Source organism: Sinocyclocheilus anshuiensis, unplaced genomic scaffold, assembly GCF_001515605.1.
Source record: "Sinocyclocheilus anshuiensis isolate Anshui unplaced genomic scaffold, SAMN03320099.WGS_v1.1 scaffold691, whole genome shotgun sequence".
Classification (NCBI taxonomy): domain Eukaryota; kingdom Metazoa; phylum Chordata; class Actinopteri; order Cypriniformes; family Cyprinidae; genus Sinocyclocheilus; species Sinocyclocheilus anshuiensis.
In genome coordinates this window covers 350,348-372,202 of record NW_015552577.1, presented here as the reverse complement: position 1 = coordinate 372,202, position 21,855 = coordinate 350,348, and the positions used below count along the sequence as shown (strand labels likewise).

Genomic DNA, 21,855 nt, shown 5'->3' with positions numbered 1-21,855 from the left:
CATCCTTCCATCCATCTTTCTATCCTTCCATCCATCTATCCATCCTTCCATCCATTCATCCTTCCATCCTTCCATCCATCCATCCATCCATCATGGCAGAAGTGGAAGGGCAGGTGTATTGTGCTGGATACACACTGTAACACAGTTCCTAAAGCAGACACACCAAATGCATTTACATTTCCCTGATTAAATTGACTCACTTAAGTCCGATAAGCTTTGGAAACTGTCTTGGCCCTCAAAGATCAAACACTTCCTATAATTCATAAGGCCATCTGTACAGGAAGCCACATAGACAGCTGAAACCACAGAACCTTTCAGTAGGTACAGAGACCAATGGAAAAGCTTAATTAGCAATAAAGAAAACTAGTTCAAGTAGTGGCTGGTACAAGTACTGAATGTGACAAATAGTGTCATTGGACAAATGCGACTTAATGTAATTTGCTGTTTTTGTAGCGAGATGTTTGCTGTCATCAGGATATGGTCATCATGTACCGTATAACAAGAGAAGAATCACTCGATTATGTCAGTCATGAAAGCAGGTCACAGTCTCTGTAAGTGTGTGAAGTGTGATTTTTTTCTTTGTGAAAAGCAGTATGATACATATAATAATAATAGTCTGTGATGTGCAGAAATGTAACAGGTAAGAATATATTAGTGTTTGTATTTAGTCTTCAGTATTATTGGCACTTCACCTCTTTTATGCGATCAATCATTCAAATATAAATGTTAAATTACAGAGCAATTACATAAAATATAAATTAGAGGGAAATGTCAATGTCTTGCTCTGCGGTATTTGTCATTTCATGTCGAGATGTTAATTACAAGCTATGCTGAATGGCAAGACCGATATTTTCAGGAAAATCAAAAATAGGTGGCCACACAGTATGCAAGTGTGTGTGTGTTTTTTAGACATGTATTTCAAGTGTTAAAGGGATAGTTCACCCAAAAATCTAAACCTATGTGAACTTTTTTTTTCTTCTGAACACAAAGCAGAAATTTAGCACAATGTTCATGCTGCTACTGTACTTTCCATAAAATGAAGTCATCTGGCTGTCAAGCTCCAAAAAAAGCACCATAAAATTCGGACATCATTTTTGTGTATTACTATATAAGTGAAGGTCTGAATGACTTGAGGGTGAGTAAATGACCCCATACTTTTTGGGTGAACTATCACTTTAAAATGCATAACCCCAGTGTGTGTGTGTGTGTGTGTGATTACCCCGTGAGATGTTCTCCTGTGGGCTGAGGGACAGGCTCTGGCCTTCAGGCTGCTCAAATATAAGGAACTGGTAGCGGTGGAGTCCAGTGCCTTGGGGTGGAGTGGGACGGGTGTATGCTAAAGACAAAGAACAAGCACAAATCCCTTTTAGAGCTCCTACAGAGTATTCATTTAATTGTCACCTACTGGAATCTATTTTCAAATGTTTTATGTCACAGAAAAATAGACTGAAGACTGCTTGTCCACCACATGCTGCAGTAGGGTGTTTTTTGGGTGGTTACTAGAGCACACCCACCCAGCCTCAGATGGCACACCTCTCAGACGGACGCCCAAAGTCTGCTCACTGCTCATCTGATGCACACGTCACATTTATTCTGTATACTTTAATCTGATTGGGTGGTTTTACACAACATTAGGGATTAAGGGCAAATAGGCTTTTAATTAATCCACCCAGAAAACAAAGTACCAGGTTGATACAACAAGCACTTTTAAATAGGAAATAATTGCAGGATTTGCCAAAGTTTAGAGGCATCACATTTCTCTTATGCTTACCAAGGCTGCATTTATTTGATCAAAAATACAGTAAAAACAGTTATATTGTGAAATATTATTACAATTCAAAATAACGTTTCTATTTGAATATATTTTAAAAATGTATTTTATTCCTGTGATGCAAAGCTGAATTTTCAGCATCATTAATCCAGTCACATGATCCTTCAGAAATCAAAATATGCTGATTTGGAAACATTTCATTTTTTTTTTTCCTCTCAGGATATTTTGGTGAACAGAAAGTCCAACTTTATTTGAAAAAGAAATATTTTATAACAATGTAAAAGTCTTTACTGTTACTTTTGATACATTTAATGCATCTTTACTGAATAAAAGTTAGTATTAATTTCTTTAAAAAAAAAAAGAAAAAAAAAAGATAGAAATTCTGATCAAAACACATCTGACAACTTTTTTTACTTTTATCAGTCTATTATTGTTGAATGATGGATTACTGCTAATCCCGCCCCTAAATGGTATGCAAACTCAAAACAAACTGTGATTGGTCACTTAATATGTCAGTCAGACGGTCTCTGTCTGAGTGGGCGGTTCTTGGCCAGAAAGTGCTGCATAGTGGATCTGACTTTTTGCCATCTAGTCAAAGGTCTGGCTACACAATACTAAAAGATCCCAAGTTTAATATTTAAGATCAGAGGTTAGATTAACTCCAAATGTGCATATTTACGCAGAAGAAACACTCACCGGATAGTTCAACAGCGCTGACGTCTCCTCTCTGTAGTGCTTCCCCCTGCAGAAAGACACATGAGACAAACAGAGTGCTTATAAAGTAGACACTGCTGTACATGCACCATTGTCTCATGTTCATTGCTTCTGAAAGAAAACAATGAGAGCCCGGGGACATGTTGTGATTTTCTCCTTCATTCATCACCGAGGGCCACACAGCTTAACTGCGGCTCAGACCCTCCAGGAGCCTCACCTCACCCGGCTTAAAGGTGTCGATGACGGGATCCGCCGTATTTAATATCCTCAGACAAAGCCAATTCCCAGGCAAATTAAGTGAGTGATTGGATTTCAGAATAGCAAATTCCCATATTATTAATTGTATATTAAGTTTCCGTTGCCTAGGAACAGAGATTCACGCTGAGCTTTCTATGAGTTGAGTTTTTTCTCCTCCCCCAAAGGGCTCTCCTATATTTGTCGTGTTTCAACCCATATCCTCAAGCCGCGCAGTTTTCACTGTAAATAGCGCACTGGAATGTTTGCCTAATGTATGTGATTCCTCTGTGCCGAGGCTGTAGATTACTGTAGTTTAGATTGCTATGCTTCAGATAGAAGCTATAAAAGCTATAAAAAGATAAGGAAGCACGATGGAAAATACTGAGAATGTGCTCAAAACCTATTTTAAATGGGAAGTCCCCGCTGATAAATGCCTAGCATGGTTTGTCAGAGTGTCAGCAGTCTGTTATTGTCAATCAAGCAGACCCTGTCATTGAAACGCACTGCTCTCTATCGCCCCCCTCCAGGATTATGGAGGAACTGCAGAGACAGGGCTCACCTTTTACTTCAGGCGGGTCAGGGATGCCATAAATTGGGTGTAACACTGTGCTTTTCTGCTGTCATTTCACATCGTAATTCATTAATGTGGGCCAATTAATTAAACATTATGAAATAGTATTTTTTTTTTAAAAAGCAAACATAAAAAGTTTAGGTGCTTCAGGTGTCTCATGTGAATAACATACAGTAAAAGATTAGTCAGAAATTATATTTATGCTTTTAAAACTCTATTTAACAAAGTTTGGCTCATTAAGATTTAATGTCAATGCAATTTACTTCTGTATTTTGACATTTACATGTAAAAAAAAACTAACAGAAAAAAGTAGGATATACTAGATTTTATCAATGGACTGGATGGTAAAGTGGTGTCTATATGACAGGTAATTCCAGGTTTACTCAGAGTAAGTTATTATAGTTTGATCAAAGATTATGAACACTTCTTTCCCTGCATGCTGTAATAACATGCACTAATGATTCATGCACAGTGAGACCAGACATGCGTTTTGATAAAGTAAACCGCATCAATTTTTATATTATGTTGACTTTAAATATCTCTTACGAGAAAAACTTGGCCAAGAAAAGCAGCAAATAGATATATACATCATAAAAATACTTACATAAATATATAAAATGACATCACATAATTATAGAGTCCACAAATGAACCGAGAGCAATTACATCTCGAGCTTTAAGGATAGTATGACAGATGTAGTGCAAACCAGGGTTATTACAGGTAACTAAATATAAAACCATTCAAAAAAATTGTTACTAGAAAAAAAAAAATGTTAACTGAAAATAAAATACATATATATTTATTATATTTATATATAAAATATATTTAAAAAAATTTATGAGAATTCCAATAAAAACAATAAAAAAATTAATGGAGATAAAAAAAAAAATGTAGAAATAAAAATGACAAAAAAACAAGCAAAAAATTACTAAAACTTAAAATGAAAATCTAAAAATAAAGACTAATTCTAGTAATAAAAAAATAATACTGTATAATAATAATTATAATATGTCGGTACTGAAGTAGCACTGATATATACACACACACATACACTTATACTACATCTAACTACATCTGAACATAAATATGAGTTGTATATATATTGCATCTAGTTATGAATGCAAATGAAGGTCACTATGCAGCACGTGTAAGGTGACATGCTGCATAGTGACCTTCAGGAAATGAGACACGGTGCAAAAAACACTGCCAAAGACAATGAACTTCACAAAGTCACTTTGCTTCATTTGCAACAATTAGATTCAAAGCAAGAAGCGGCTTTATTTAGAAATCCCGAAGAGTAGCGCTGCCGCTGTTCTTGAGCTCCGTCGTCATGGCAACAGGTCATCAACAGTGCTGGGAGGGTGAAGTGCTCGTTTTGCTTTCCCACTTGGTCTGCTTCAAATATTCTCACTCGCCCCGTTACAGAAAATTAACGCTCTTTGTGCTGATATATTTTGGGCAGAGTGATAATCACACTTCGCAACAAGCATAGAATTATTAAACATCAGTGAACTGATGGGCATATTGCACACAGATGGCAAAATACTACATTACTAGCACGTAAAGCCATTTTAGGATGCCAAACATCATTAAAAACCTGTTGCATTATAACGCTCGAAGAGCACAATCTCTGGGGATGTTTGAGACTCTGAAATGGGACCCAGAATGTGCTTGACCCGCTTGAGCCGCACACCAGTGCAGTGGGAGGGAAAAGAGTATTTTTCATGACATTTACGCCTGGAGGACCAGCATGCACTGAGAGACGTGATGTAGGAGGAACTGCAAATGCAGACAATTTGAGTGAATGTAGTCAATGTTTATTGAGGAATTCAGATCAACTCTACTGTCAATTTTCATCAAATGTTGACAGCTTAGATTGGACTTTTCTTCAACAAAATATGACAAACTTGAATGCTCCAAGGACTAGACAGGGTAAAAATTCTGTCATTTGAGCACCCACGTCATTACAAACATATATGAATCTTTTTCTTATGTGAAACAGAAAAAGTGAATATTTGAAGAATGTCCTAGCTGCTTTTTTTCCATGTAATAAAAGCAAATGAGAACAAAAATGCAGCATATAAGTATCCAAAACGTGGTCGATTTGACACTACAGTACTGATATTTCAAGGTAGTCAAATCACTTTTGGTGCTTTTTTTTTTTTTTTTATCATTTCAGACCACTTCAGTCCCCATTCACTTTCATTATATAGAAATCAACAACCAGAATATTCGTACTTTTTTTTTTCATTTTGTGTTCCAGAGAAAAAGTAAGTCATACAGGTTTGCGAGTATGCAGATGAACGAATTATGACAATTATGCTATTTATTTATTTCAAGACAAGGCACTAGAGGTGAATATAGACTACAGAAATCATCATACTTCCACGGTTGATTAATCACAGTACATTAAGAGATATGTTTGTATTACAAGTTTTCTGAGATGTTATCCTTAATCATGCAAATGAGGCATTGTCTAATTAAACACAAAATAATTTGCATAATTTTCCAGAACAGAAATCTGAATATTAGATAAAGCCATGTTCAAACTTCTTGTTTCATTCTGTTGACATATTAAAGGTTTTTACACAGGGGATTTTGGATAACTTTTAATAATGATTTCTAACTTTTTTTTTATCACTCCACAAATCAGAAAATATGGTCATAGAAAATACATTTTCAGCATATATTTACACACACACAGACACAGACACACACACAGACAGACAGACAGACAGACAGAGACAGACACACACACACACACACACACACCATGTTTTATGGAGTTCAGCTCATGAAAAATGGGGGCAAAAACAAAAGTGTTGCGTTTATAATTTTGTTCAGTGTATATAATCATTTTGAGAAAATTGTCTCTAAAGATTTGTACTGTAACTGAAACCTAAAGATGCAAATAGGTAAAGTGTAATAAAACAAGCACCTTGTATGTGTATTTTGAAGGTTTTCTTTCCGGTAGTCAGAAAACAGACAAGTTATGTATAAGCAAAATAAGCCAAAATCTGTGCATGAAAAAACAAAGGTTTCGCATCTATTGTCTTACTTTTAAAGTATTGATACACGGGGGAAGATTCAATTAATAGGATACACATTTGATCTGGAATGAAACTATAATGTGAATCCAGTGGCAGTGTGTGAATGTTTCAAATAAAAGCCATTCATACAGAGAAGAGTTGACGCAGAGAACACAAGACAACAACCCTACACAAACACGAGCGTAAACGCATCCTCAAAATAATAGTGATTCTGAATCAAAATAACAGCCATTCTGAATAAAGCTGATGACTTAACAAATCGGTAAACAGCGGCTCTACTTCAGTCAGTAAGTGTTTTTCAGAGTCACGTGGCCATCTTTGAGGGCTCTTAAAATTCTCCACAGCTAAGCAACATAAAAGCACATTACCAGCTTGTGAACAAAAAGGGTTATGCACACATATATTCAGCGAGAAGCGGGGCACTGGGGCAGCCGTCTTACTCCCGATCCTCTGTTCTGCTTTCACTGTGGCTAGCATGTGGTTCACAGGTTGTAAACCCGGTTGAGAAGAGGGTTTTTATTCAAATGGAGAGGGCAACAGTCAGTGGCATTAAATCCATGTTCTGAAAGTCTGATATTGCCAAAGTTGGCCTCTATTCATTCCTGCTGGCGCGGTTCAGTGGAGGAAGGTTTTTTTTTCAATATCACTGGCTTCAGTTACACTTTCAGTTGAACAAAGGAAATATTCACTGTTTCTCAGAATGAATTGAGACAACATCTCACAAAGCATTGAAATGAAAGCAACCAGATTGATTGTGCATCTGATCAGATCTCAGCCTCATCTCCATCCATCATGTATGCAGCTCACATCTAAAGCAAGAAATGCCTTTAAAGATAATGGGAATAAACACTCCAGTGCTGGTTTTCTTATGAGAATGATGCTTTGGCAGCTTATCAGCCTTAAAGTTTATGGTAGGCTCATTGATACATGAATTCCTGGTGCAGAATACATTTATTATGATATGATATGATATATGATATGATAATTTGTATACAGAACTTATACTGATCCTTATATATATATATATATATATATATAAATAAATGAATTAATATTGATTATTTGCATTAGTATTAATACATATTTATTCATAGTTGTATTCGTTTTTTAGTTTTTGTTTTGCAAATTCTATTTCTGATTTATGTTAATTTATATAATTTATATCCTTATATCCTTGTGAAGATTATTTTCTGTCATTCTTTTATTCCTCTATATGTGAGAAGACTCAAAAAAGCATTGCAAGCGTTTCATGCAGTTGTGTGTGACAAATAAAATGTGGAATCTGAAAATTATATTTAATAAATGAATATAATTATAAATATATATTTGACTAGATTTACAGATCAAAACAGCACGTAAGCATTGTGATAAATTGCAAATAACAAACCATTTTAAAATAAATATTTTTTTTGTTGGTAATAATATTAATATTATTATTATTTATTTTTACATATTCATTACACTGAAGTATTATAACAGATTTAATGTTACAGATCAATACAGTCTCTGAGCATCATAATAAACAGTTTTACAATTATTATTTTTAGGTTAATAATAATAATAATAATAATAATTGTATTATTACTTTACATATTTTGAAGAAACTATGAAAGATTCTTGCCCTATCATCCATAAAACATCCACAATCATTTAAAACAATAAACATACTAATCACACTTTACCTTGTGAGTTACATAGCACAGTTTATTCATTAGTGTTAGCGAATTGTTCAGCACCTCTAGTGTTAAACTGCCACTCAAGATTTTTGGTACTGAGATCTAGCAGGTCCTACAGGAAATTCAGATTCACAAGATGCTGCTCTAAAACACAAGGCAACGCACCCACCAGATCTCAAGGGGGTTTGGAGATTTATTATGCCTCGGCCTCAGCAAGCTGGAGCCTCTAAATGACCGTTTTTCTAGGATCTCTAACAAACTTGCCGTAACAGTAAACTTGTCCAGTATTCTGTTCCAATCTGTTCTACTGAACACCAAGTTCCTCAAAACCTTTCCCTCATGCACGGTTACTGGAGGAACAGTTCAGAGCTTGAGTGAACTGCTCCTTTTGAAGGGTGCGAGAGGTTTTCCAGTGGTTCTGGGCTGCTGTGAGAATGACATTTGAACTTAAAACTACTGTTGGGGAGGAGAATAATCTTGTAATCAATGACTGCTTGTGCAAAGTGCACATTGACAGAAATCAGCAGTCTTTTAATATGCACCGAGTTTCAGTCTTCAGTAACTCTAAATCTGTTCCTATTCTCGGTCTCGTCCTGATTCAGCTCAGAAATCACACCTGCTGAAACCAGCTAGCTAACCATTTCTGGACATGTTTTACATAATGAATGTTAGCCTGTTTGACTACTTACTTAATAATTGCTTGTGTTATGATCCAGCAGGCAGATGAGTGAGATGTAATCTGGCACTACTGGAAAATGTTCAAGAGATAACAGCTGTTTAAGTGCACATTCCTGTCCATAAAGTTACACAGACAGCAAGCGTTTCTCTGAACTGTTTTCCACTATCAATTGAGGAACAAAGCAGCTCCCTGAGACTGATGTTGAAGTTGACTAATATTGTTGATATGCTGCTTGTGTGTTTCCTCATGCACTTAGCTTGGATAAGTATTTTATACCAGGGCCATAGACTGGCCTGGTATAAAATATATTGACGAGATGATGCTTCATTTGTCTTATTAGTGTGCTCAGTACATCCCTCTATCACATTCCCTCTTTCAATTGTAAGAATATTCATGTCTCAATTGTAAAAATATTCATGTCTCATATTTAAATATGTTAAAAATGAAATTCAATTCTAAAGGTAATACATATAATCTGTAATAGATATAGGTAACACTTCATCACAGTAATAACTATAAAATAAGCATAATTACATGCACCAAACCCTATAACAAGTACATGTAGTTAATTAATAATACTCAGTATGTAAATGTATAATCACACAGTAACAAGGACACCTTAAAATAAGTGTAACCTACATATATTATATTATATTATATTGTATTATATTTTATTATATTATATTGTATTATATTATATTATAAACTACCTTAGTTTAAACTATTTTAAAAAACTTGAGATGCTTAAATGTGTATAATTGATTATATTGTGACCTCTGTTCACAAGCGTGCAAATCTGTACTTACTTTATAACTTGTCTTACAACTTTTATGATTCCTAAAACACTTGAAAGCACTGTTGAAACTTTCTTTATGAAATCACAGGATTAAAGCTGATTCTGAACATGTTTTTTTTTTTAAATCCCCTAAACTTTTTGTTTGTACTTACTTGTGAGATTTTAAGCTTTAACTAGACTTAGACCCCACCAACCCCCCGTAATTCACAATTAGGGCTCTATCATACACCCGGCGCAATGTGGCACAAGGTGCAAGTGTTTTTTGCTAGTTTCAGCCCGACGCAGTTCTCATTTTTCCACCCTGCGCCGAGTTGTTTAAATAGTAAATGCATTTGCGCCCATTTGTGCGCCCATGGGCGTGCTGGTCTAAAAAAGAGGGGTGTTCAAGCGCATTGTTGGCGCGTTGCTATTTTGAGGAACTGAAAATAGACTGCGCCATAGACCAACTCAAACCTGGTCAAAAGTCTGGCGCAATATTTTTTCTTTGTTATTTAAAGAGCGTGTTAGTAATATGCGCCTATAGGTGGGTGCACAACGTGCGTACACTTTGCTTATTACACACATAGGGACGCGCAGCAGCACACAAACATTTTTAAAAATGAAAAATTACATTCCGCCATGTAAATAGCGACACCGCCATGGCGCGAGCGCAACTGGCTCTTAAAGGGGATGGGAGATGGGACTCTGATTGGTTTATTGCACGTTACGCCCAAAAAACTCCCATTACTCATTAAGAGAATAGGCACAACCCGTTTAGACCATGCGCCCGGGTGCGCCGACTATTTTCACGTCGTTAAACTAACAAAAGTGGATTCGGACACGCCTTAAGTATACCTGCGCTTTAGACCATGCGCTTAGATCGTTAAAATAGGGCCCTTAAAGCGTTTCATTTTTGTTGCTCATAAAACAGACTTCAGTTTCACTGAGCAAAACATAATTTCTTATTTCTTTTTTTTTAGGGGTGAAATATGACCCTGATATGTTCTCGACAGGTTTGGTGCGATTCACCCGAGAACAGCGAGTCTCCTGTTCAGTTCTTGAGCAGCGAGAGAGAAGAGGTCCTGCTGGGGCAACAGCGTAACAGACGGGAGAGAGAGACTGAGAGAGAGAGAGAATGGCAGATGGTGTTCACAGCTCTATTTCTGATACTGGACCTTCACCATGAGCCCGCTCCCCTCCCCCTCTCGTCCTCACACTCCCTCTCTCTCTCTCTCTCTCTCTCTCTCTCTCCAAATCCAGCCCTTCCTCTTCCTAAACGCCCCGCTCTCCCTCACTCGTGCCTAAAAACCCTCTGACATTTTCTTATCTCCTTTTGACTGTCGTTTTCTTGTCATTGTGCCTCAACATTTAATCTATTTCAAAGAGCCGCCATTCTCCCATTCATCCGGATTTAACGTTTGGCTTTTGTTGTAGAGTCACTCTTAGATGTAGGTCATGTGATTAAATTACATAATCCCAGCGCATGCTGTTAGAATATTTCTGGCATGCATTTAATTCAGTTCTTAAAAGGTTAGCGGCATCGCAGCGTTGTGCTGGTAAATAGCTTACATCTCCTTTTTGTTGGGTTTATTAGAGGATTATCTGGCTTTTGTCAAAGATGTTATCTTGGCAAGGAAACCGTTCCAGTGCGATGCCTTCCAAAGTCTGCGTGCTTTAAATCGTTATATTTTCAATGCGGTTGTATTAAACAAAGGCTGAACCTGGAGCGGTAATTGAAATGAGTGCCGTTTCGGGCCCAAGTGTGCGCTGTGAAACAGTTCACTATGATCTTATGCTCCACTAACTCTCCGCGTCTCTAAATTAACTCACCCGGTGTCTTCATCCACTCGCAACCCGACCACGTGACCTCCCGAACCCAGACCGCAACAGTTACCATAGCGATATTCATTACCGCCATTATCTCATTACTCACCTCACTGGCCTTATAAATTACAACTCTTAAATCCATTCGAGCACATTTATTTAGCAGATTTCATTCAGCTAGATTTTAAATGCAAATGAAGAATTCACTGGGCAAAACTGGTGGGCAATTTAAAAGAATTTTAAACATTTTCAAACTGTAAGCAAGGGATGGTTCACCAAAAAAATGACAATTCTGTCATCATTTACTCACCCGCATGTCATTCTAAACCTGTATGACTGTCTTTTTTTCTGTGGAACACAAAAGATTATATTTTGAAGAATGTTGAGAACCAAATAGTTTTAGCTACTATAGACTTCCACATGGACAAAAAATAAAATGGAACTCAATGGGAACCAAAACTCTTTGGTTACCAACATTCTTCAAAATATCTTCTTTTGAAATTCATAGAGTTTTGGATGACTTGAGAGTGAGTAAATGTGGGTAAACTATCCCTTTAAGGATTTCTTCCTTGTGTTCTTTTCAGCCCTAATATAGTGGCCTGCTTTCTAATTGAATTTTTTTTAAAGTAATTAATTCCTGCGATGTAAAGCTGAATTTTCAGTATCATTACTCCAGTCTTCAGTGTCACATGATCCTTCAGAAATCATTCTATGCTGATTTGATGCTCAAGAAGCATTTCTTATTGCATTTATCAGTGTTGAAAACAGTAGTGCTGCTTCATATTTTTGTGGAAACTGTGACACGTTTTCCCCCAGGATTCTTTGATGAACAGAATGTTCAAAACAACAGCATTTACTTGAAATAGAATTCTTTGTCTACCTTTGTCTATCTAGTGATGTTTCTCTTTTGATCCATTTATTGTGGTGTTGCTGAGTATTAGTATCTAGTTTAATTTTTAATTTTCAAAACAACAACAACAACAACAAAAAACCCAATAAAACAACAAAAATAAAAAAGTATGAAAAGGTATCATTTATTGTAACAGCCTTACAAACTAAAAAAAAAAAAACAGTGTCATGGTACACGTTTATTCATACCGAAAATTTTGGTACGCATTTGTACCGAACAAATACAGCATTGTTTTAACCACTGCATGAGTGGAACTTCATTGGAAACTTCCAGTTGTATATATTGTTACTTTTAACAAGAAACAAAATCTCATCTTTCAAATTGTCAGGTTTTTTTTTCAGGAAATTCAAACAATAAATGCCATTTTGACGCTCGCTTCAGTTTAAAGGTCACCGCGGAGCGCGATTGAGCGTGATCATCCCTTCCTCTTTACTCCTAGTTTTAACACAAAATAAGCATGAATGAACATCTCATGCCTCATGTAATCACTCAATCAGTGTTTCAAATGCAGAAAGATGTCAATTAAACAGCTTGTAAACAAAATGTCACGTAGCATTTTATTTACCTCAGGCAAGTCATCAGTGTCCACAGCTCGTTAGTTCACTAGAGAAATGAAGTCTAGAGAAGAGCATTTTGCGAAGTATTAGACTAGATACTCTTTACATTTTACTTTACCTGTTAGTGATGTCATAATTATTTAATCTTATACCTTACAGTAATGTAAAAGGGCTCCTTATAGTTTAGAGCATAGGCTGAGGTAGATTTTTATACCTAGGCAAATTTTAATCATAATAAAATTATTTAAAGAAAGAGCAATTTGTTTAGTAAACCACTGGTTAATAAAACAAAGCAATTTTATGTTTAGTTTTTTTTTCTCCCTGCTGTACCGAAACTTTGCCAAACCGTGGTATGTTTAATTCATTTTTTTTTTATCACAATAAATGTGTCACGAATCTGGTTCGTGGTTTTCTGTCTGCTCGCCACCAGATGTTGCTTTCCAGTTACATTGACTCTCACACTACACAAACTGTTGCATGTCACCCCGGACTACATTTCCCATCATCCCTTGCACTGATTACATACACAGCTGCAACCAATCAAACACCCTACATAAGCCATGGACTTCCTCTTCCTCACGGCCGAGTATTGTTTGCGTTTATCGCTCTCCTAGTGGTAGCACTTTACGGAGCCAGTTTCCTATCTGAAGATTTGTCTAGTTTCTAGTTCTAGTCTCAGTTCATAGTTTAGAGTCAAGTCTTGTCTTGTGATTGCCCGTTACCTGATTATCTGCCTGTCTTGGATTTATCTCGTCTTGTCGTTTGGACTATGTTTGCACCTTGCCTGGACTACTGCTCGTGTTATCAGATTACCCCTCTTGTCAAGCCCTCTGGATAATGTTCGCCGTTGATCGACCTACGCCTGTTTATTGGATCACTCTTCTGTCTTGCCCTCTAAATACCTGTTTGCCATTGTCAGAACCTTGCCTGTTTCATGACCATGTTTAAGAATAAAGCTTTGCATATGGATCCATATGGATCCATACACCTCTCGTCTCATTCGCCCCGCAACAAAATGATAACTTTTATACTTTTTATTTTTAAAAGTGTCCAAAGTCACCAACAAATATATGGCCATATTATTAATATAAATAGTAGAGAGGGTATAGGAAATGATAATGGAGAAAAAGTGAGGACTGCATATGAACCACAGCTTGACATTAATTTTATAGTGAAAATAACTAAAAATGAACTAAAAATACTTAAAATAAATAAAAATGAAGTAGAATTAAATCCAATTTATTGTTAATTAAATTAAAATAACTATTTATCAAATTAATGAATAGTCAGAGCTGCAGCCTAGTGTGTACGCACATGCTCAGAGTCTGCCCCAATAGTTAATTATAGTAAAGCATAAAGAAAATTCTCAACAAACCACTTAAGCCAATGTACTGTATCAGTGATCGTAACAGAAAGACTCCAAGACGGTCGTGTTTGGGCGGCGGCTACTTGAGGGAGTCTTTGCTCCATTGACCCTCAGCTAAATTAATTCACCAAACAAGTCATTCAGAGGGTTAATAAAGGCCAGATAAAAGTCAATTAGTGTGGTTAATAAGATGAGTTTGCTAATACAAACAGTCCTTTTTATGACGTGAGCTTTTTAAGTGAGAACACCAAGCACTGGACTGCTTGACACTTCCCAAAACCCACACACATCTCTGCAGGCCAGGCTTGAGTGAGTCTCGTTATTAACCCAAAAGGTACTTTATTACTCACACCACTAGCTAAAGAAACAATCACCCATGACCCATTTGAGCAAGATTAAGTTTAATCTAAATGCCAAAACATTACCTAACTGAAGGAGGCAGGATATGCTTGGACTCTTTTCGGGATCCTGAGCAATAAGAACACTGAGAACCAGTTACTGGTAAAGAAGCCAATGAGGTGGGGGAGGATTATGACTGTGAAAATTCAATAAATGCTAATTAGGCTCTCTTGAAGCCTCACCAGCCTCGATCTCTTCATCTCAAGTGCCAGTTATATTACAAAATATATATGAACACTGCTACAAAATAAATGGTTGTTGCACACTTGTATACTGTAACTCCAAATCTACTGCATAAATATAATGAAAATGTTCCTGACACTTGCTTAAGATGAAGTGAGTTTTAAAGGTATGATATATAGTTGCATATGAGACTGTGAAGAAGTCAAGAGGTTTTAGAAAGATGTGAAAAAAATGATAGAGATCATCCTTGATGTTAATATTCAGTTGTTCAATTGTCACCTTTAGGCCATGTGTCCGCCAAAGCGTTTTTCCCGAGGCTAGCGTATTTTTTCAATTGTTTTTTTTCAATGGGAGCCCCATGTTTTTTAAAACGCTAGTAGTGTGAAAAAGTTGTTGTTTTTTTTTCTTCTTCTCAGTGCCGAGAGTTGAAGAATGTTCAACTTTGGGTAAAATGCAACGCTCATCACTGTTACTTTTTAGTCAGCTAACCAATCACAGTTGAGGAGGGGCGGGACTAAAACCACACCAACCGACCGTCACACCCTGCTTGTACTACAAATTAACAACAATGGAAAAGTCAATATTGCTTGTCTCCAAGTATTCATGTCTTCACCAAAAGAAATTCCTGGACTACCACAATATTGTTATGGAAAATAATGCTTGGAGAACATTTCATTCGCGATGCGTCTGCCATATTCCGTATCATAGCATCCAAAGTGTCTCGACTAAAACACATAATGGTTTTTATACTGTATTTTCAATCCCCTTACCCTAAATCTACACCTCACACAAAACATTCTGCATTTTTAATAAAACATTGCTTAGTATGCTTTTAAAACTATTTTAATTGAGGACTGATGAAATGTCCTCATAAAACACGTTTATGTTGTTATACCAGTGTAGTACCCATGTCATTATACAAATTTGTGTCCTCATAAATCACATATTTTTAATTATACACATTCTTGGTTTTGAAGAATGATCCTTGATGTTAATATTCTATTGTCACTTTACTTTTTAATTTCATTTAAATCCTAAGGAGATCAAGTTAAAAAAAGAATGAATTGCAGGCAAAATGACTTAGTACTTCAAATTGGAAATGTATACCAAATATACAGGATGTTTGTTGAAAGAAATGCTATCAATGGAAAAGATACTTAGATTTTGAGGGATAAATATGTGATTTTTGAGAAAATTTGCGACCTTTCAAATTGTTCTTAAACCATGCTAACAGCAGACTAAGGGGCTTTTCACATAAAATGTGTTTTTGCATTCCACCACGCTAGGTTTCTATTGTTATTTCCAATGTAAACACACACTAGATGGGCATATTTTACCAAAAGGTCCCCGAAGGTTCCCAAACTCCAACTGTTTTCTTCCTCAAAATATAAGTTACTGTATAGTGAATATACACTATCAATATAGACAATCCCTGCCGGTACGAGACTCGAACCTGCAACCTTGGGTTACGAGTCCGACTCGCTATCCATTAGGCCACGACTTCCCCCATATATATTCCAATGAGATATTAGTTCCCATTTCTTTCAGCCAATGACTCAAGCCATAGCTCAAGTTAAAAAAATTTCAACTTCTAAAAAAAAAACATTGCGTCTTTCCCCCATTCCACTGCCCACGTCTCACATTTTTAACCGCAAAAAATTGTTTCTGTCACATGGAAATGCACGTGTTCAAATGTGAGGTTAAAATGTAATACAAAACAATGGAGAACACATTGCAAAATATATATCCGCACTTATGTAATCATGTTCTAAGCCGCCCCTTCTCATTCTGTCTTGTAGTTGTTATCCGTGAATTGTTTCATGGCTGCAGGAGAGACAGCAAGATGATTGTGCTGATGAGGGAAGCCCCCGGTCCGAGTTCCCGGTAACCCTGTGGAGAGTGGGCAGAGTTGGGGGCGACTGATGCCTGACTCATTTGGAGGGAATCCTGGAACACGGCGACTGCCCACTCCAGCACACCCCCGGCTTCATCAGCAAACAAACACACACACACAGCAAACCCACACGCCTGCAACACACTGTCCTTCACACACACACACACACACACGCTGGCATTTCATCCCCTAGGCAGCAGGGGAAACCCTGAGTGAGTGTGTGAGTCATACCTGCACAGATGATAAGAGAGATACAGTGAAGCTGAGAGTGCAGTGGAGTGACACCGATAAGCATTTGCTGACTAACAGGAAGAGAGCGAGGCACATGAGCTCTGATTGGTGGAGGAGGCATTAAAATTGGGATATGCTTAACTGACAAATTATCATAGCTTCTTTCTTTCTTTTAAAATGACAACAAAGTTATGCTACCATTGCAATATTTACCATAAACATTAAATGAAATATGAAATGAGAATTCACCTTATTTGTTTTTTTTTTTAAATGCATGTTATCTTATTGTGACTAATTAATCAAATAACTTTTTCGCCCTCTTAATTTTTAATCAGAAAGTTGCACTTTAAAACTTTTAAAAAATGTGCGTGCCCTTTCTTACAATTAACTGAAAGCTCTTATTCACATCTTCCTCCATCCAATCAACAACCAGTGGTTTGAACCAAGACCCTGTCCTACATTGGGCTTACGTTGAGGTAATTTTCATTTTTGGGTGAACTATCCCTTTACAGTAATATATACAGTAATCAAGTAAAAGCAGTATAATTACTTAGGTTACGTTACGCCTACGTCATCTGCTGGAACACCACTCGAGATTAAGGATTATAAAGTTTTAAATATGGATATTTTTTTCTTACACAAATGCATCGATTCATTTCAGAAGGCTCTGAACGGCTCTTAACTCCCCGGAGCCGTGTGGAGCACTTTTTTTATGATGGATGGATGCACTTTTTTTGGCCTTCAAAATACCAACACCCATTCACTGCCATTACACAGCTTGGAAGAGCCAGGACATTTTTTTTTAATATAACTCCAATTGTATTTGTCTGAAAGAAGAAAGTCATATACACCTAGGATGGCTTGAGCTTTTATTTTTGGGTGAACTATCCCTTTACAGTAATATGTACAGTAATCAAGTAAAAACAGTATAATTAATTAGTATTTAACACCACTGCCTGATGGGACACACTATATCATAGTAAAATTCTTAACAGACATTTATTTACACATTTTTATTTTACTACTTTATAATACTTTGCACTTTAAAATAAACTTCAAAACATCTGGTAATATGTCCCTATCTGTCCCATCTGCCCCTAACAGATGACACAATTGAATTGTGGTGCTTCTAATTAAGAGATAAAAAGTAGTTTTACATAACACAAATACTCATCTATGTACATTTTACTACCAAATCATACGTAATATCTGATTAATTTAACTTACATTGGAAAGCTTTCTTGAAATCTTGCAATTTTAAGCACATGAATGTTTGAACACGATGGATGATGGGATACGTTCAGCCTTAAATAGTGTTCTGATGCGGTAGTGCGGACTTAATGTGCATTTAGTATTTTTTAGACCTGGCAGAGTCTTGCACATTTACTTCCGTCACATGCACACACTCTCAAGTTGCCAAGACTGTAAGTATGTGTATTAGGGGTAGGCCCATTTTTTTTTTTTATTATTAGTGAACGTTATTGCAAAGAAAACATGTTTGAAAAGTAGTAGTAACTTGCTCTGCTTTTCAAATTACTTTCCATTTCAGCTAATATCACACAAAGCCACTATTTTTTTTTTTAACAAATCCAAACTCTCAAACAGTGACCAGATTACACAATCCAATCAATGTCTGATAGATTAAATCAAGTCCCTACTTACTTAATATACTTAGTTTGCTCAAAATTTGTCACATTACAGCAGTAAAATGAGTTGTAAACACAGTCTTATGTTGACTTGAACTGAACACACTGTTTAAGTGAACAGTATAAATACTTTATGTAATAAACATTATACATTAATATGTAATAGAGCACAATTTGAGATGCATAATGCTTTATTAGATAAATCACAAATCATAGAGGTAATGTAGGCTATATATTCAGTGTGGTTCTCTCTCCATAATTGTAAATATAACAGTGGGCAGTGCTATACACACATAGTAAAGTTGAGGAAATGTAATTTCTTGAGCCACTTTAGTTCTTTGTGTGGGGGAGGATGAGGTTGAAAAGAGAACAAAATGGCTATTTGGTGGTCAGGTCCAGCCAATTAAAAATGAATAGCAATTAAATCACTATTAAAAGCTATTATGAGGACTCAACAGGCATGTAATAATCCTTAATTAGCTCAAGGTCACTTAATGTCTTAAGGAGCTTCAAAGGACATTAAGAACGAACTCTGTGGGAGGTTTTGGGGGCTGTGTTCGGCAGTAACCTCTCTTTATTCATGAACTTTAGGATGAGTGACCTGGAAAAGTGTCATAATGGCACAATAAATACATTAATTAGATATTAAACGAACTATGTGGATTTAGATAAACTGTAGCAGAAAGTTCCAGCAAAATGTGCATTTCTAATACTAACGTGTGACTTCGAGAGGCGTTAGGTGCGATACACTACATCCAGAACTTCAAACGACATTAGGATATCACACTTCAACAAGACTCCTACTGTATAACAGCGCACAGTCTTTTAAAATACACCAATCTAGGGAGTAAATTGGATTGACTCTGGGTTTTACACGCAATGTCTCTCTCTGTAAAGAGGCACTACTCAGTGAATCACCGCAGTGGATGTTTAATTCTTGTATTATAATTGAGATAGAAGCAGCTCAGAGGTTATAGAAACTGCTGGGGAACCAGGAGCACTTCACGGAGAGGTTAACGAACCCCGCAGCCCTCTGGGAGATGGAGTATGCTGCTAATTTGATGAACGTGGGAAATTAATGCTTTTATGCTTTTATTGACGGTGACCAGAAAACGGCCTTTGCGGGAATGAAAGGTTTTTAGTCTTGCAGCCGCTCGGCTCACTGCGGCAAAACAATGCAGCTGAATGCATTTGTTGGAAGAAAACTAAGTACATAATTGTTTTGACGGTAATTACAGGGGCAAAATGTTTCTTCATTAATTCCCCCTTTTTTCATGGAAATCGTACAATGAAAACATACAGAAGTGTGAGTGCCACACTGTATTACATGTTTTATGCAATGAATGAAAAAGTTACCTGCATATTATATCGAGGGGGTCTACACAGCTCAATCACCAGAGAAGTAGGAACTTTGATGGACTCTATCAAATTCAAACCATCTAACTTTTGATAGAAAATATATTAAAAAAGGGTTGTATATAATTCAATAATATATACTGTATCTATCTATCTATCTATCTATCTATCTATTTTTATTTTATTATTATTTTTGGAACGTAAGCCTTAAAGTTACGGTAGTAAAAACACAAAATATATAAATGTACTTCTGTCATGACAACTCTCGGAGTGATTGGCATGGTAATGTACATGACAATGTTAATGTATTTGGTCTTAGCGGAATAGATCTGCTACGCTGCTGCTGCTGCTGCGGCAGAGCAAGTACCGAGACTTGCTACTGCCAATGCATCCACAACATGCTGCTGTGAGCATGTAAGAAATATTGCTGCTGCAAATATAACATACATGAAATAACCCCCCCATTGCATACATGAATCACCTTGTAGCAGATCTATACAGGTGAAGCTGGGGAAGGTGGAGGATTTCTGAAGCAATCTGCGACTGCCGACTGGCTTAACAATAGTGGGCTATGACTATGTGAGCCTGGGCTACCACGCTGACTGGCTTAGCTCTAATTAGACACGCACTACGTGTAATGTTTAATTAACAAAATGGATATACGTTGCAATCTGATAAATAAGACCCCAGCACCCACTTGAGCAAATATCATAATTTAGTCATTTGATAACTGCTGTTACTTTCTCCACTTCAGCAGTCCCAGCGGCAGTGTAACAGCTTGTTAATTCATGTTCGTGCAATGATGAGATGGACAAAGTTAGCCGATGCATGCCATTTTACTCTCTTGTGCAGATAAAAGTTGTCAAAGTTACAGTGCACAAAAACCCCTGGGTGGACTGACCTGAATGAACTGAAATAAAAGCAGAATATAAATGTTCTTTCTCCGTTTTCTGAATTACATGGCACAGCGAGAGCACACTTTGCACAAGCGCATTTCTCCGAACTACACTACCCATAATGCATTTCACTCGGAACTAACTGTTACAGCCGTAGATAGTGATCTTCAGCGTCTCCCGCAACACTGTCATTGATATGACTGCAATAGCGCATGCTTCTGACGCTGCGTGCAGCTGAAATAAACCACACACTCATTACAATGAAAACATTGACCTTAGAAATAACGACCGTGAACACTGGCATAATCGCCGATGTATATGGCGAACCCCCGTTGAAATGCATACACAAAAATGCTTTTTTCATTTAACCCGTTTCATGTCCGTTACTACTGGCGTGTCCTCAGAGCGATTACATATGCTCTAAACTGCATTTGCTCCAGCTGTATAAACACAGATGCTAAATGCTGCTGCTAATATGCTTAATATTCGCTCCTGCATAGGTCAGATTGAGTTAGACCTATCGGACTGCGCCATCTAGAGTTTCATGCCAGAACTCTGTATTTATATGTCAAATCATTTGAAAATTATATATATAGCCCTTTTTAAATATATTTAAATACATACAAAAACATATATTTTTTAAATAATATGTAATTATTTAAAATAATATATAATTATTAATTTGATAGGGTTTATTTAAAGGGGTCATATGATGCGATTTCAATTTTTCCTTTCTCTTTGGAGTGTTACAAGTAGTGTTGCTTTCGTCAACAAAAACTATGACTAAATATCGTCGTCAACGAACCTTTATCATGTGACGAAAATGAGACGAGACGCAACGTAAATGCTGGTAATGTGACGATGACTAATTAAATGTATAATGCAATATTGTTGACGAATAAAAATGAGACTAAATGTGGTTTACAAAATAAAAACTATGCTAAAATGTCTCTTCATTTTCGTTGACCAAAACGAGACGAAACAAAATGTTATAACGTTATTTCGTCTTGTTTAGTCGCGTTATTATTATTATTTTCAGTATTTCTGTTTCCTGTGTCTCACTTCAGGGGCTGCATCAGGTCGCACTGCGCAGACGCAGGCGACGTCACTTCCTCAAGCC

The 21,855-nt window shown here is 36.6% G+C and overlaps 1 protein-coding gene across 1 annotated transcript in view; it reads right to left on the bottom strand.

Annotated features, from left to right (window-relative positions):
• Window positions 1–21,855, bottom strand: part of LOC107665201 (phosphatidylethanolamine-binding protein 4-like) — a 120,278-nt gene that overhangs the window by 16,375 nt on the left and 82,048 nt on the right. The window contains exons 5-6 of the mRNA XM_016455986.1: window positions 2,468–2,513; window positions 1,220–1,336 (exon numbers count right to left, since the gene is read on the bottom strand). Of these exons, the coding sequence (XP_016311472.1) occupies window positions 1,220–1,336; window positions 2,468–2,513 (163 nt within the window). The remainder of the gene's footprint in view (window positions 1–1,219; window positions 1,337–2,467; window positions 2,514–21,855) is intronic.